At 39.4% G+C, this 18,433-nt stretch overlaps 1 protein-coding gene across 5 annotated transcripts in view; it reads left to right on the plus strand.

Annotated features, from left to right (window-relative positions):
- Positions 1-348: 348 nt before the first annotated feature.
- LOC124802506 (histone acetyltransferase KAT6A-like) overlaps positions 349-18,433 on the plus strand; it is a 60,817-nt gene continuing 42,732 nt past the window's right edge. For 2 of the 5 annotated variants that reach the window (XM_047263331.1, XM_047263335.1), the window contains exons 1-5: positions 349-777; positions 1,309-1,346; positions 2,402-2,890; positions 3,516-4,078; positions 12,297-12,860. In XM_047263331.1, coding sequence (XP_047119287.1) covers positions 1,319-1,346; positions 2,402-2,890; positions 3,516-4,078; positions 12,297-12,860 — 1,644 coding nt within the window. In that variant the 5' untranslated portion in view covers positions 349-777; positions 1,309-1,318. Of the gene's footprint in view, positions 778-913; positions 1,203-1,308; positions 1,347-2,401; positions 2,891-3,515; positions 4,079-12,296; positions 12,861-18,433 lie in introns of those variants that run through there. The other 3 variants (XM_047263334.1, XM_047263333.1, XM_047263332.1) reach the window with 3 other exon arrangements.

Here is an 18,433-nt window from a genome sequence, read left to right on the forward strand (position 1 = left end):
TGAGGGCAGTCCTTGCCGTTATAGAAGTCTTAATCAGAACACCAACTCGTTCTTGTAAATGGAACACACGCGTGTGCTGCTGTGCTTAATCAGCCGTATTATTTGCCATTTGGCAATGGGATACGAAGTTCGTTCCTCAGCTCACTTTTTGTCTTCCGATGTCCTCTTCGTTGCAGCTTATAGGAAAAACAACATGTGTGTTATGTAAACGCTCTTCCGTTTCTGTCGTCTGGAAATTATTCATGGCTAACTAACAGCTGTTTCCCTTGGTCTGTATACCCACGAGTGCATCTGGTGGGGGGAGTAGAGAACTGGCGCTCTGCTGCTGCTGTTGCCAAGTCTTCAACAAATCCTGCTTGGTTCGGGTTCGCTCGGCACATGGCGGCGTTCGGCTTCAGTCGGGTTCTGGCTACCGCTCCTACGGCTGTGTTTGGTGCGCCTGTGACGCCAATCTCGGCCTTACAGGCAGAGACCATTTTCACTTCCCCCTCTCCGCAGCCCATGCTGCAGCCGCATTTCACAGTACACCACGGTTCATGGGAGTACACACTCAGGAACAGGAGCGGATAAGTTCAGTGTATGTGGAAAGTGGTAGTGGGCGGTGACTCATCAGTCAAGGTACTTACTTAAGCACTCGTTAACAAACACTAATCCTGAAGCGGTGACGTAAGACTTACAGTGTTGTCAGTTCTTTAACTACGGTGTGAACGTTTTAGTACATATTACTACAAATTTATTTCTTGCGCTTCGATGTGGAAATGGTTTTGGTGTCACGTGGTAAGTTTTCCATATATTCATATTTCCCGCATTTTTTATTATTTTTTGTCATGTTAAAGCGTTCGTAGTTTGTTCATGAAGTTGTTCGACTGTCGGAAGATATACCATTCGCAACTTCCGATGTTAAGAATAGATAGCTATTCCATAGATTAACGCCATTGGAAGAATGTAACCACCATGTTTGTTACATCTTTATGATTGACGTGCGTAAGTTGAGGAACGATGTTTGGGCTTGTATAAGGAATTTGTTGACGTAAACAATTGGTAACTGATCCAGATGAGTGTTGACGGCCGCAGTGCCGAAGTGAACGTGGTAGTTGTATACGTGTGTAACAGTGCTGCTTCAAATGCCGGCACAAGAGAAATGTAGGCAGTGCTTCGATTTAGGAATAATGATCATGTTTATACAGTCAAGATGGCAACGGGTGATTGTTTAATTAGCCTTCTTTTGAAATGTTTACTGTGCTTTATTATACTTATCGAGTTGGTGAGTATGCAATCATCTCTCTAATATATTTTTTACTGTTGTAGGAGGCTTGCCATGAACATACCTGCAGCATCAAAAACTGGTGAGTAGTTTACGTTGTAGAAGTCGAGTGAAATAGTGATTAACGAGGTATCATCGTAGTTTATTTCTGGTTAAAAGCTTGTTTTGTTTTTTAATTCGAATTGTCCCGAACAGTCCAACGGAGATTCATTTATAGCTATAAACAGAGTCAAACATTCAGTGAAAATCACGAAGATTGCAGTACGATACTCGGCATTATCAATAATTAATTTGTGGTGAAACAGAAGGAAAAATGTTCACGTAGCAGACTGACAATGGCTCGCATGAACGTAGCTTTGTTGGATTGATCACTTATGTTTAGAATGTGTAAGGGTATTGTATTCAAATCATTATTTAAAAATAAATACTTAGCTGCTTTTTCAGGGATTATCATGTACACAGTGCGTAGTTTCATTGGGAAGATAAGTGAACACTTTCGTATGTGGCATGTACAGTGTTAACGTTGAGAAAGTCACTCTTCGGGGGAAAACAACCTCTTGAAACAAAAAAACGTCCACTTCTGTAGATAGGTGACAATCTGAAACATTGGAGTAGGCTATATATATATATATATATATATATATATATATATATATATATATATATATATATATATATATATATATATATATATATATATATATATATATATATATGCTCTGTGAAATGGTCAAACAATGCAAAGTGGTTTCATTATACTTCCAACGTTATGTATGCTTAACATTTCTGTGTTAATATACAAGCACAATGAAGTTAAACTGTATAGAATGCTGTTCTGGGTTTTATGTAAATAGTTTTTTATCTTTATGTAGTTCATGCTGTTTATGTTGGTGCATCAGTGTGCCCAAAAAACCAAAATAACTGTAAAAAAGTTATGAAACAGGTGACTGAAGTTGTTTATGTGCGTGCGCGCGCGCGCACACACACACACACACACACACACACACACACACACACACACACTTTTTCTTTATACTTAAAATAATATAAAATGTAATATTTATTTTAATTGTAATTACACATGTTCAGTATCTCATTTTCATTGATTATTAACAACAACAAAATAATTTTTTGCAGATGTTGCTGCTTCAGACCAGTTCACTGACAGTGGAGTAAGTGAGGGAGAAGATACTGCAGAAGAACAGTGTGTTGGTCGTTTCTACTGCCGTGCATGTAATTATACGGACTTCAAGTCTCGTTACCAGTTTGAGCAGCATCTTTTAAGACATGTCAGTACACCATCTATAGTGGTAGAGCGTCTGGGTCGCTCAGATTTTAGGAGGAGTGTTTCAAGGAAAGCAGTCACCACGCCACGTAAACCAGCTGCTGTAAAGAGCGTCAGCTCCTACATTGTTCCAAAGATCAAAAGCAAGAACTCTCCACTTAAACTTACATTAAAGCTTTCTGCTGAATCTGGGAACAAGGAGCGTTCATTTGAAGTTGTCACCCCAAGGACAGTTCTCTTAGGTCCAGGTGAATGCTTTGCTTTAAACGGTGGTCCACTTGAGCGCATAAAGACGGAGCAGGAGCCTTCAAGCCAGGAAGTGGAGAAACATTCAGTGTCAGGTAAATATTGGTACTGGTATAACGTGAAATCTGTTTGTTGTTCATTCTCAGAGCGTAATTGTGAATTAAGGTTTGGGAAAGTTTCATGCAATTTGATGAAATAGCTTTTTGAAATATGGTATGATTACATTGGGGGAGGGGGCAAACAGCGAGGTCATCAGTCCCGTTGGATTAGGGAAGGAAATTGGCCATGCCCTTTCGAAGGAGCCACCTCGGCATTTGCCTGAAGCAATTCAGGGAGATCACGGAAAAATAAATCAGGATGGCAGGGTGTGGGTTTGAACTGTTGTTCTTCCGATTGTGAATCCAGTGTGCTAACCACTGTGCCACCTTGCTCGGTAATATAGTGTGGTTTTAGATAATGTATGCCATTATCTTTCTTGAAAGTTCTTCTGAGACGATGAAAAAGTGGTACGTGTAATTCTTTGTGTACTGGTTCAATAATTTTGTTTTCTGCTACCAACAAATGCATTGTTGAAAGTTTATCCTCTGCTCACATTGCCATATGAATATCATTATTAATGTAATTACCGCTTATATTATTACTGCTGTAGTATGAACAGAATACTGCTCGTGTACAATATTATTTTCCTTTATTTAGCTTATAATATTTGAACACCCACAGGTGTGGAGGGGCCAGGGGAAGACGTGCCTGCTCCTGAGCAAGGCTCAGGAGCTGAACAGGCACAAGAAGAACCACAACAGCCTCGCAGTGAAACTGCGAGTCCTGAGGAGGGAGGGACAGCGCAGGACACATCCACACGGAACACTACCGAAGAGTCCAACGAGGCCGAAACTGACGATTTTGTACCACCAGAAGGATCATTTTCTCCTAATATGGTACAAGTAAATAATGGGGCACTGGTTGACCATACACAGTCATGTTCTCCAGATTTTCCTAGTACCTCACCAAACTTACCTGATGGAGAGCAGCACCTTTCACAACATTGTGATGGTGACGCAACAAATAGTGGTGACAGCCATCGTGACACTGTTTCCGAAGAAAATTCGAACTGTAGAGAAGGCCCACCAAGCCTTGTTAATGAAGACAGTCACCATACCAATTCTAATTTTTCTTGGGCAGATGTATCCTCCACTGGTATGGAAAGCCTCTCTTCTAATTCACAGCCACAGGAAGAGAGGGATCCACTTATGCTTCCGGAGCAAGGCCAGCAGGGAATGATGCAGGTAAATTACGAAATATTACATTTAGTTGTGTTTTTCTCTTTGTTATTGTGTGTCAGCATGTACTTTTATTCAAAAGTTTCTTCCAATCTCTTTTTTAAACTTTTGTTTCTGCTTGAATATGGATTTTTAGTTTATTTCTACAAATTTTATTGGCTGACAGTTATAGTTTTTGAGCCATTTCTTACTAAAGTAAAGCTGATAAACTGCACTCCTATACATGCGTGACCACATGGCTGTGGGTCGGAAAAAAATCCTCTCTTTCTCACTTTACGTTGTTTATTATGTCTTGCCAACCTTGAAATCTTTAAACTAGCTGAATTAATTTACTGTCATTTTGGCACTTCTGGTACTACAATATACTGTGGGTTAGCCTGTAAGGATTTGGTTTTGTCCCACTTCGCCTTCTTGTGCAGTGGAGCATCATTCTCAACCGTGGCCCAATGTGTTGACTGTAATCTGCAATATCCTACTGAAGTTCATCCCTTTGACCAATGGATTGCCTGTTTTAATATGTGGAAATAGCAAATAACTCAGTACTTCCATTTCTTGAAATCTCAGTATGTGGGAGGTTTGAAAACTTTTAGTTGGCAAGAGATTTTGTTTACAGAAGCTAAAAATTTCATATTGTTTTGTAGAAATTTAGCAAAAACTTGCTTGATTGGGACTATGAAGTATGATTGTAATGCATTACATTTCAACTGTTAATGTTATATTACACGAATACCTACAAACCACTGTACATTGTATGGCAGGAGGTACTTCATGGGTATATAATTCAGTACGAGGACAAATACCTGTTATCTTATTTGTTGTTGGTCTTTTAGTGAGGTGTGGTATTGGAGCACTAGAATTACTGCACTCCTTTCCTTGAATACTGGTTCTTCTCTGCATGAAAGATCTCTCGGAGAACATTATCACCTTTCTCCCAAAGATTTTCATAAGTTCTGTGAGTATTTGTATCATGCTTAGTTGATAAGGAGGCAAAATGGTGCACTTGTACTTTATGACCAGCTGTGTTAGTCTTTTCATCTGGCTTTTGCAGATATGAGACAGCCCAGAACCCTTCTAGCAAATCGGAATGTCTTTCCTCACTGTTGATTTAAAGTGTTGATCCCATTTCATAGGGTTTCATGTTATTACTCAAAGATATTGAGGTGAAATAACTAGCTCCAAAAACTTACTCTGATCTTCTAATTGGATGCTATTGGTTTCATTTTTTCTTTTTTTTATGAGGTTTATCATGCTGCAGTAAAACACAGGTTTTGTGACCGTAGTTTGGTTTGCATGCAGAGCTGTTTATCCCTTTAAACTGGCGAACAAATTAGTTAGCAGGCCAGAGGAATTATTGCCTCCAATTTAAACATGTAGTATAAAGAGATGTGGTGATCGAGCCATTACCTCCGGAAATAAGATTATGTACAACACTAAAGGGAAGGAATAAGTTGATGTATTCATCAAATGTAGGAAGCTTTCAAATTTTTGAATATTACATTGTTCCAGATCTAAATTTAATTCTCCTGAGGAAAGAAAAGAAGTTCAAGAAAAGTAGCAAGCAGGCAGGTCAGTTACAATATGGTCGAGAAGTGGCAATATTTCTACAGCCACTGATTCTCTATCATCTATTTCTAGAACTGTGTCCTCTTACTGGAACATCCCACAGGCACTTATGTCCTTAATTTTTCCCCCTAGCTGGAGTGGTTTCCCTTAACTTGGGCTATGAGCATTCTGCTCCTTTTCCCATTTTTAATACCGTGTCTCCATCTTACCCAAAAGAATGAACCTAGCTGTTGAAAGATATACTGGTCTTTTTCTTTTATTGGATGTTCATCCATTTTGTCAACCCCTCACTCTTCCCATCTTTTATCCTCCCCTCCCCCCTCCGTCACCTGAGTTTTATCATGTTTTTTGAACATTGAGACAGTACTCTTACACCTGTCATGGTGGTTTTTGTTTTGTAAGAGTGTCATACTTTGTCGCGGCAAATACTCATCACTGGTCTTCTAGATGAAAATTCAATGAATGAATGAACAGAATATCAAAGAGGGTGTACATGCCTGGGGCAGCCGGCAAATGTGGGAAGCTCCTGAGGAGTTCTTTGAATTGTAATTTCAACTGATAAGAGCTGACACTCATACAAGAATTTTACTTTAGGCACTTACTGCAGGATAATACTACAGCAAATAAAATTTAAAGTGCAAAGAAAATGCACCATTTACAACAACAAAACACTGTGTGCACACCAGCGTCTGCTGACAGCAACTATGTCAAAGGCTTTAGGACGAAGACTGTGCAATACTTCATAAAAGGAACTGCTTTCAGTGAGCGTGACATTACAACTATGTAAATTGGTTGTGGGGAAAATACTGCGAATGGTGGTGTGAGAAGCATTACTTCCTAAGTAAATTTCCTTTTGCACAAGATTAATTATGTTATGTGTAGGAATGTGCGATGAATTTCGTGAATCACAGTGTATTTGACTATCATGCAAAATTTAAGCCTTTGAGGACCACCCATGTAGAATAATTATGTTACGTGTAGGAACATGCGATGAATTTCTTAAATGACAGTGTGTTTGACCCTCGTGCAAAATTTGGCACTCTGAGGACCAGCCACATAGAAAAATTTCAGGGCCAGAAGACCATACATTTATGTCATTATTTATAATTCTACTGGCATATTTGTGCTTGATTTATCTTAAAGGCTAACACATGCAAGAAAGACCGATACTGTATGTGAAAACTTAGTTTCTCTTGTAGCTATACTGTACATAAATTAATTTAAACCATTAACTTTCCCTGTTGTGTGATTGCACTACTTAACACAATGATGTTGCTGTGTCTGACATCACATGTCTTATGCTGTGAATACCAGCTGTTGGCTGGTGAGATCATGTGACGTGAGCTATGATTGGCTGACAAAAGCGCATGGCTATCTCAGTTTCAGTGCTTCGAAAACTGACAAGCTGTGTTTGGTGGAACTTGTATTTGTACTTTTGTAATATGAAAATATTCAGTGTACATGTTGCTGCGCATCAAAGATCTTCCCAAAATGTGTTGTTTTATTTGCTGGCTTTTGTTCCTAAAGTGTCAGGAAGCTCTACACCGGTGTAGAAAACTATTACCAATTAAAAGATTCATAAGTTTTATAGATCTAGGGGAAAGTATATTTTTACATAATGTGCAAAATCGTATTTTCATGTGGGAAAAATGTTTTTTTATTCGTAAATTTGTTTTCCTTGTCTGTGTACGCATCCTGTCAATGCATTTACGTTATTGACAATGCTTTTTGTTTATTTGTTTTAAAACATTCTGGGACAAATTTGTAGCTGAACCCTTTTATAAAAGATTATGAAGTAGATTACTCTCCATTATACATTACTAATTTTGTGAAACACAGAGTAGGCGCGAGTTGTGTCACAGAACTGAAATAGTCACTTTCTAATGACAATAAACATACTACTTAACTTTGGGGATGTAAAAAAGTTCATCTTAATTGCAGTTAAACCACAGGCATTTGACAATTGTTAACTGTGAGTCCATTCGATTTTCTTTATGTAACGTAGGAGAGATTGGTTTTTACAATCTGTAAACAAATATTGACAATACTGCCACTGTCTTTGTAACTAGGAATGAGGGACTCTGTATTTTTCATTTAACGTTGTGTGTCTCTTTGAGGTAGGTCCAGTTTTCATAAGTATATATATCGATAGCCAGGCATGAGTTAATGATAGGAGAGGGTCATAAAGTACTCTGTTAACTTGCAGTAAGATTTTCATGATTATGATGTTTATTTGTCTTCAAAGCATGTTTGAGGTCTCTTTCAAGATCATCAACATGATATGTCACTGGGCTTTTGCTCAGAGTTCAAAAATTGTCTTGATTTTGTTATAGTCTTCATTTTGTGACAAAATTTACATAGTAAACCGTTGTGGTCTTCAAACCCGTCTTCGGGCTGTTGACTCTCTCTCTTAACTCAGTCACGTTTTCAGTGTGTGCAGCTGCTGCTCCTAGTCTACTATATGTTTGTATCAAAATTTGTGCAGCATTTTTGTGGACTGTATATTTGTGCAAGTTATTGTTAATGCACACCAGGAGCGTTTATCAAATAAAAATGAAAGTGCATTTGAATACATTGAAGAGAATGGGTGGTGACTTCTATGGGGCACAGATTAGTAGGGACTGGAAAAATTTGCATTTTGTGGTAAATCCGAAATAGATGTGAATTCTGCCTCAAAATACGAAAACATGAAATTACTTAATAAACACTACTTCATTGTATCTAGATGAACTATTTTATTATAGATAGTTTGAAATAGTCTTATTTTCTGCATATAAATATGGAAAATGTGAACAATTATCTGTTACTGGTGTTGTAAACCATCTGGCAAAGCCCAGTTTGAAAAAGTAATGTGCATAAAAACCTCTGTGCAAAATAAAAAGTATATGAATGCGGCGATATACAAATACGCTCAATGATCTGATGCCATGCCACTTGTGAGTGCTTGAATGGTCTATTTAAGATGCCGCATAGTACATAATAATCAGGTGTGGGATGTAGAATTTTATAACAAAGAAACGTGTACGTTTGTTAAATAAAGCTCAAAAGCTGGTATAATTGGACACTTTTAACATGGAAGATTGGGTGACTGAGGTTTTTAACTGTGGTTTTGTCAAATACTGCTAGAGGTCTGGCCTGTACCTGTTCCCAGTTGCTTAGTGTCGTGCATTGCTCATTGTTCTCCTTTCTTATTTTGAAATACGTGAAGCTACTAATCCTGGTCCATCACGGATTTAGATTATGACCCTTACAACACCGTAAGAGGTTGGTGATCAGTGTAACATCATCTCAGTTCTGCTGTAGGCTGCCGTCCCCTGAGACAGCGCTTGTTTCCACTCACCACTCCTCTCACATCTGGCGGTCAGAATTCTACTTTGTTCACACTCAGGGCCACCTGCTGCTATAGCGATTGGAAAGCAAAATCTGTAACATTTTTGACTACGCTGAAATTCTTCCCCTACCGTTATTATAGAGTTACTGTATGTTCAGTTCTGCTTCTACGCCGAATGACCGTGAAAGGTTGAAATTAATAGTCTGCAGATTTTGAAATCATCAAATTGGGCAAGAAAAGACAAATAATGTCCAGAAACACCCTAAATCGGAGACGCATTCAGCTAACTGGTGGGAAAATGTTGCTTTTCAACAGAACAGTCATTTTTGAAAGCTTCAGAACAACCAGTTGAAGAAACCTAAGGCCGTTTCGGAGAAGAAAAGGTGTTTTTTTCAAAAGCAAACATTTGAATCAAAAAGTTCCCAGCAATTTCAACAAACTTAGGCTTTGTTTGCTCCATGTATGCAGCATAATAACCTGTTAAATGTACGTGTCTAATCATTTACAGACAAAAAATGTGAATTAAATAATAGGTGTGAAATTAGCAAAAGAAAAGTGAATTTTGCCAAAAATAGATGCTACATTTTCTGGTCCCCATGAGTGAGGATGTCAGTAGTGAGAATAGTGGGTAGTTTGTCTTTGTGGATCAAAACACTCATATTGCTCACTCACACATACATTTAACAGGTTATTATGCTGCATACATGGAGGCAAACAAAGCCTAAGTTTGTTGAAATTGCTGGGAACTTTTTGATTCAAATGTTTGCATAACTCACTATCAAATTTCTCATTTGTGTAAACATGAAGTTGCTGAAAATTTGAGGAGACTGAATATTTAAATCCATGGCATTGTGTGTTTGCCTAGCATAACGAGTTCTTGAAAGCCTGAAAACATTGAAAATCCACTGCCTGTGGACAAGCATTGCTGATAAGCACATTAACTCCATTCAGTCTCAGTGAAGGCAGACAATTTTAAACTTTTTGTAAAATTTGTTTGTTTTGCTAGAATAAGTTATGGGCACTGTGTCCATTTCATTATTCACTGAAGAACCGGAATGAAGGCCTTCAATTAAAGGAACTGCACTCAGCAATGTTAACCAGTGAAGGGGAAAATTCCTTGAATCATACCACCACCTGTTATCATGTATGTCTGTCAGTTAACATAAAATTTTTTGCCTGTAGACCAGTGTCTTACAAATCACTGTCACTGGATGAATAAAACTGGCTTTACAGCCACAGTTACATTTTCCAAAACATCCAGTTTTATTCATACAGTTGTACATGGCCTATCTGGAATAATGGTTGTTGGTTGCAAGTTTATGCTTTAAGACAATGGACTGTGCTGTCACCAGAAGCTCCAGCACAGTCTCTCGCATCTTCCATGACACTGTTGTAGATACATGGAAATGTTTCAACACAGAGTGTAGTTAGACACAGACGGAATAAATTGTTGCCATACCTATAAAGACAACAAAATTTTGGAAAAATTCAGATCTATTCAAAAACAGTTCTTTCTCAGGGCTGCACAGATTATTTTCGTACATAAATTGGTGTTACTTTCACTTCAATTGACTGGCAGTCTGTAAGCATAATTACAGCTTTTTTGGTTTGGTCAACATTGTTCAGCAAATGTGTATGAATATAAGTTTATAGCACATACAGTTTGGCTTAATTTGTGCACTAAATTGTCATCTGTACTATAGCCCAGCACACACATGCATGAATCCCCAAATTGTTTTCTAGCTTCATGTTACACTCCATACTCCAATGAGCAGTCCTGCTTCCAACATTCTATACGCACTGCCTTTTTGAGGCAACTGTGACTGCTTGCCGCTAAAGAAACAAATGCAACCCTATCGATGGACTGCCGGTACATACAATATGCAGTGTATGTAGTGACAGTTATTTTAGCATGTGATGCTGATCTGCATCTGGAAAATTTTATGTTAAATGGGTTCGACTCCACTCGACCGCCATCCTTATACACCAGACCTGTTTGTACTGTGATTTTAATCTTTTTTTTATCACTTCTGAAATTAAACAGAGCATTATGGAAAACTTATGTGCAATGGGCTAGTGACACACATTATAACTTTCTACAGTATGATATCCAGCTGTAAAAGAAAGTTGTCACAACCAGGATACCTGTAGTCAGTTTCATTTTGACACACTTCCCCTTTGGCACACTCCCAGCAAACACAAGTATTTGATCTGGTTTTTGACTTCATTGCTATAGTCAGGGGTGCAGCAAGTATTGATTGGGCAAGCAGTGTTCCAAATGTTTGGACACTATACATTAATATCAAAGTTTTCTGTGGATGGTTAAAGCTAAATGACTATCTATACAGAATCCAGGATTAGTCCCAGCTTGTTTGAATTTGTGGCGGTTCAGATGTTCTGAAACTAGTTTTCACCAAACCTTCTTGATTTTAGTAGTGTGTGAAGCTTCAGGCTGCAGTCCTGATTGTTTACCAGTTGTGTTTATGCCAGTCTTGTCTTTTGCTTGCAGTTGTAATTGTGTCATTTGGATGATTAGATTTACTGGTAGCTATTCAACAGGATATTGTCATAACTAAAGCTGTCATTAACCTGAAGGTTGGCTTGAGCACCACACTGCTTTGTTAGGCATAGTCCTTTTGGAGGTGGTGTGCCATTACCTTACTCCAACCTTTGACCTAACTTAAGTAGCCAGTAGGAGAACTTACAGTTAAATGTAGGTTCCAAACCACGACACATCATACAATTTTTCAAGTTAATTAACATTTTCAGGGGTGAAAGGCATTAAAAAAGATGTACAAATCATAGGACCGACTGAAATTGAACTTAATGCTTTTAGATCCTTGGTCCTTTCCGTACCACCGATCCGTATACTTGTTGTGTCATGCAAATAACATGCCATGGACTCGGATTTTCTTTGGGATGTGACCTCATTAAATTTATATGAAAATGAGCTCACCTTAAATCAGTAGCTGTGTTATGGGAAATTGAAAAGTGTTAATGTTATGAAACTGGGGTTATACTGTACTTTTAATTATGTTCTGTTTTTGAAAACACATAGTGATGTTTTGTGATCATATCACTCTTGTGTATTTTTGTTTATTTGTTTTGTGTTTGACATTTATTAGCTTCATTGCAACACCAGATTCAATTTTTTTAATCAGTACTGAGATTTTGCTAGTTTTATGTTTATGGTTACAACTTTACTTTGCAATTTGCTTCATCATTTTCTTGTGCATGGCACTCAGTGACATACGTGACTGTGGTTATGCCTATTTCAATTCAGTTTACTTTATTATTTTACTAATAGCACCTGCACAAAACGTTTCACAGCTGCAACCATACCTGCAGGGTGACGAGAATGCTGGATCCATCCTGGGCCTGGGTGGTCCCCCTCCCGATGCGGTGGGAGTCCCACCTGGAGGTGACAGCTCCGATCCCTTGCTGCGAGGCTTCTTGTGTGAGCAGCCACCGGCAGAAAAAACTGCAGTTCCCGTGGCTGTTTCGGAAGCAGGGAGTATGGAAAGTCTCGGTCTGGGGTCAGAATACATCTCACTGGAACGCCTTGGGGACGGAAGTAGTCAGGTGTCTTCTGGCTCATTTTACTGTGATGTCTGTGGAGAGCGTGCACCCGATCACTCTGCCTTGGAAGATCACCGAACCCGAGCATGTCACTACAAGTGCACGCACTCTGATTGTGGGGGTATGGTGCTAGCAACGGCAGATGAACTCCTGGCGCATCAGAATGCTTGCCACGGGGGTCCTCCGCCTCCACCTCCGCCACCACAGTACATTCACGCTGTGCCGGTGGAGCAGCTCTCCCAGCCAGTTCAGCGTCTTCCTGCACCAGTCTCCATGTCTCAGCCACCACAGCTTCTGCCTGCTTCACAACAACAGGTATCAGGCTCTGTACATTTATGATACAATGGTATATGTGTAACAACATTATGGGCTGTGATAACTTTATTCTGATGTTAATGATAACTGTTCATCAGTTACGTCCTCTCAAATTGCAAATCAGCAGAAATGCGTTGCAATGTTAAAGAATTTCAAGAAATTATTATCTTCATTTAATTAGTGGGAAGAACCTGCAAAGTTTGAAAAGACTTGTGGAATTTATAGTACTGATTGTCCTGACAAGATCTCGCCAGTTCCGTGTTGGAAGAATCGTCTGCTTACAGTGTCTGTAGAGTAGCGCATTGTAGTCTTAGGTTTCGCTCAACAGATGAAGTATAAATATGCGACCAGTAACACACAGCAAAAAATTTTACTAGTTTTGTCAAAGTAAGTTATACAAATCTTTTTGAGATTATTCAACAGGTGAGCAAAGTAATGCATCTTTCCCTTAGAACAAAGTAATGCATCTGTCCCTTAGAGTAAAGTAGCACATCTTTCCCATAATGCTGCAGCTTTCATATAACTTGTTCAAAGACAATGTTTCAGTTCAGAGTGAACATCAGAACTGAAATATTGATCATTCAGAATTGGTCAATTTGAGCAAACAGATGAATGTCCCATAATAATGGGTCTTGAATGAATGAATGATGAAGATTAAAAACTGTAATCATCATAATTTACTTTTGACAGCCATTGCTGGATGTAGGCTGCTTCCAGACTTCATGCATTATGTTCTTCTGCCACACCAGCACAATAGTGGTGTGCACATAAGAATGTGGGAGATGGGATGGTGTGCAGTGGTAGGGGGGAGTGTACCAGATAACCCTCCAGCCAGTAGCATAATTTTGAAGCATGTGATTCATGGTGTATGGTGAAGGTAATTATTCACAGTAGTGTTCACTTTGGGTGGCATAAAACAAACACAAGAAATATTAGTGGCAACAGTAGTTTTCCAAACGTATATATTGTTCTCGGGAAAGTCAGTAGCAGAATCAATGGCCCAATGTGGCGCTTATCTCAGCATTGCCAGAGATTATTGTTGTTGTCGTTGTTGCTATCAGTCCAGAGACTGGTTTGATGCAGCTATCTATGCTACTTTATCCTATCTAATCTTCAGCATTCTTCTGTACCACCACATTTTGAAAGCTTCTATTCTCGTCTTATTTATTTATCATCCATGTTTCACTTCCATACATGGCTACACTCCATAAAAATACGAGGGTAATCCCAAAAGTAAGGTCTCCTATTTTTTTTATAAGTACATAGACCTGTTTTTTTCTACAATGGTTTACATCAGTTTACAGCTTGAACATTTAGCTATTTTGCAACATAGTCACAATTTCTGTCGTTGCATTTTTGTAGACGCTGTGGTAGTTTTTGTATGCACATGTCATACCAGCTCGCCACCACGCTATTCAGAAAGTTATGAACCTCTTCGTTCTTTCACCTCGTCATCGGAGCTGAATTGCTTTCTTTTAACTTAGGGAACAGGTGATAGTCACTGGGCGCCAAGTCAGGACTATAGGGTGGGTGGGTGGGTGGGTGATTATGTTCCACTGAAACTGTTGCAGAAGAGCAGCAGTTTGCCAAGTGATGTGTGGGCAAGCGTTGTCATGAAGAATGTGTACGCCCTTGCTCAACGTTCCTCTTCTCCCGTTCTGAATTGCCCGTTTGAGTTTTTTCAGAGTCTCACAGTACCTGTCAGCATTAATTGTGGTTCCAGTGGGCATAAAGTTGACCAACAATACCCCTTTCCAATCCCAAAAAGCGGTTGTCATGACTTTACCGACGGACTGTGTTTGTTTGATTTTCCGCAGCTTTGGTGAAGAAGGATGCCGCCACTGGTGTGATTGTTGCTTGGTTTCAGATGTAAAGTAGTATGCCCAGGTTTCGTCATCCGTGACAATTGAGTCCAGAAAGTTGTCCTGTTCTGCTGCAAGGCATTGAAGAAATGCACGGGAAACATCATCTCGTTGCCGCTTGTGGTCTTCATTCAGCATCCGTGGCACCCATCTTGCGCACACCTTCTGGTAGTTCAATGTTTCCGTTAAAATTCTGAGAGTGGTGCTTCGGGAAACCTCAGGAACCAATGTGCAGAGATCATCCAGGGTGATCCGCCGATCTTCACGCATGCTTTGCTCAGCCTTCAACACTGTCTCCTAGAAATTGACATTCTTCCGCTCCTTTGTTCGCTGTGATTTTTGGTCCAACCAGCTGCAAACTCTCTACACCACCTAGGAACATTTTTGACATCCATGCATGAATCACCATACATTTCCGTCAATTGGCGATGGATTTCAGTCGGCGCAGTGCCCTTTGCGTTCAAGCTACCAAGCCAAGACAACGTGTCACACAGCACGTGAAGCACTTTTCATAACAGTGTGACCAAATGCCACACAGAGTTTTGGACTTACAGAAAAATAGGAGACCTCGTACTATTACAAAACACTACCTGACACTTAAATCTATACTCGGTGTTAACAAATTGTCTTCTTCAGAAACGCTTTCCTTGCCATTGTCAGTTTACATTTTATATCCTCTACTTCAACCATCATCAGTTATTTTGCTCCCCTAACAGCAAAACTCATAAACTCATTTACTACTTTCAGTGTCTCATTTCCTAATCTAATTCCCTCAGCATCACCTGATTTAATTTCACTTCATTCCACGATCCTCGGTTTGCTTTTGTTGATGTTCATCCCATATCCTCCTTTCAAGACACTGTCCATTCCGTTCAAATCCTCTTCCAGGTCCTTTTCTGCCTCCGACAGAATTACAATGTCATCAGAACACCTCAAAATTTTTATTTCTTCTCCATAGATTTTAATTCCTACACCAGATTTTCCTTTTGTTTCCTTTACTGCTTGCTCAATATACAAATTGAATAACATTGCAGATAGACTTCAACCCTGTCACATTCCCTTCCCAACCACTGCTTCCCTTTCATGCCCCTCAACTCTTTTAACTGCCCTCTGGTTTCCGTACAAATTGTAAATAGCCTTTTACTCACTGTATTCTACCCCTGCCAACTTCAGAATTTGAAGGAGAATATTCCATTCAACATTGTCAAAAGCTTTCTGTAAGTCTGCAAATGCTAAAAACGTAAGTTTGCCTCTTCATAAACTACTTTTTGTCTTTCTTTAATTTATCTTCTGAGATAATTTATTTGTTGGGTCAGTATTGGCTCACATGTTCCAACATTTTTACATAATCCAAACTGATCTTCCCCAAGGTTGCCTTAGACATGTTTTTCCATTCGTCAGTTAGTATTTTGCAACTGTGACTTATTTAACTGATAATTTGGTAATTTTCACCCCTGTCAACACCTTCTTTCTTTGGGATTGGAATTATATTCTTCTTGAAATCTGTCTCATACATCTTGCTCACCAGATGGCAGAGTTTTGTCATTGCTGACTCTCCCAAGGCTATCAATAGTTCTAATGGAATGTTGTCTACTCCTGGGGCCTTGTTTCCTACTTTCAATGCTCTGTCAAATTCTACGTGCAGTATCATATCTCCTGTTTCGTCTTCAGCTACATCCTCTCGCATTTCCATAATATTGCCCTCAAGTACGTCACCCTTGTATAGACCCTGTAAATACTCCTTCCACCTCTCTGCTTTCGCTTCTTTGCTTAGAACTGGGTTTCCATCTGAGCTCTTCATATTCATACAGATGGTTCTCTTTTCTCCTAAGGTCTCCTTAATTTTCCTGTAGGCAGTATCTATCTTACCCCTAGTGATATATGCCTCTACATCCTTACATTTGTCCTCTAGCCATCCCTGCTTAGCCATTTTGCACTTCCTGTTGATCTCATTTTTGAGACGCTTGTATTCCTTCTTGCTTGCTTCATTGACTGCATTTTTATATTTTCTCCTTTCATCAATTAAAGTCAATATCTCTTCTGTTACCCAAAGATTTTTACTAGTCCTCGTCTTTTTACCTACTTGGTCCTCTGCTGCCTTCGCTATTTCATCTCTCAAAGCTACACATTCTTCTTCTACTGTATTTCTTTCCCCTGTTCTTGTCAATCGTTCCATAATGCTCTCCCTGAAACCTTGTACAGCCTCTGATTGTTTCAGTTTATCCAGGTCCCATCTCCTTAAATTCCCACTTTTTTGCAGTTTCTTCAGTCTTAGTCTACAGTTCATAACCAATAAATTGTGGTCAGAGTCCACATCTGCCCCTGGAAATGTCTTACAATTGAAAACCTGATAACTAAATTTCTGTCTTACCACTATATAATGTATCTGGAACCTTCCAGTGTCCCCAGCCCTCTTCCATGTATACAGCCTTCTTTCATGATTCTTAAACCAAGTGTTAACTATGATTAAGTTATTCTATGTGCAAAATTCTAACAGGCGGCTTCCTCTTTCATTCTTTATGCGCATTCCATATTCACCTACTACTTTTCTTTCTCCTTTTCCTACTGTCGAATTCCAGTCCCCCATGACTATTAAATTTTCATCTCCCTTCACTATTTGTAATCTAACAAAAGAAAGTATACTTAAAGGAAATAAATTATGAGAAAAATGAAACTTAGAACTAATAATTTCTTTTATCTCATCATTTATTTCTTCAATCTCTTCTTCATCTGCGGAGCTATTTGGCATATAAACCTTGTACTAATGTGGTAGACGTGGGCGTCGTGTCTATCTTGCCAACAATAATGCGTTGACTATGCTGTTCATGGTAGCTGACCCGCTCTCCTAATTTTTTTAAAATTCATTATTAAACCTACTCCTGCATTACCCCTATTTGATTTTGTTTTTATAATCCTGTATGCACCTGACCTTGTTTCTTCTGCCACCGAACTTCACGAATTCCCACTATATTTAACTTTAACACATCCATTTCCATTTTTAAATTTTCTAACCTGCCTGCCCAATTAAGGGATCTGACATTCCACACTCCAATCCTTAGAACGCCAGTTCGGTTTCTCCTGATAACATCCTCCTGAGTAGTCCCTGCCTGAAGATCCGAATGGGGGACTACTTTACTTCCGGAATATTTTACCCAAGAGGACGCCATCATGATTTATCCATACAGTAAAGCTACCTGCCCACAGGCTGTAGTTTCCCCTTGCTTTCAGCTGTTCACAGTATAATCACAGCAGGGCCAGATCAGCCCCTGCAGCTGCTGAAAAGGCTGCTGCCCCTCTTCAGGAACCACTCATTTGTCTGGCCTCTCAACAGATACCCCACCATTGTGGTTGCACCTATTGTACGGCTATCTGTATTGCTGACGCATGCAAGCCTCCCGCCTAACGGCAAAGTCCATGGTTCATGGGGGGGGGGGGGGGGGTTATGAGATTAGGAATAACAAAAAATTAAGTGTTGCCCCGCAAACTCGATTTCTCTTTCGCTGCATTTCATGTCTTAAAGTGCAGGAAGTTGTATGCCTGTGTATAAAACCTTCACCATTCAAAGGATTGAGAAGTTTTACAGCTCCGATGGAAACTGTGTTGTCCGTTAACTTGGCATAAAGTAGTTTCACCAGGGTTATAGTGTACCTCCACTCGAGAAAAAGTGTGTTTATAACCAGGATAGGTGGGAAAAGTCTGGATTCCCCCTCC

This window comes from Schistocerca piceifrons, chromosome 6, assembly GCF_021461385.2.
Source record: "Schistocerca piceifrons isolate TAMUIC-IGC-003096 chromosome 6, iqSchPice1.1, whole genome shotgun sequence".
Lineage (NCBI taxonomy): Eukaryota > Metazoa > Arthropoda > Insecta > Orthoptera > Acrididae > Schistocerca > Schistocerca piceifrons.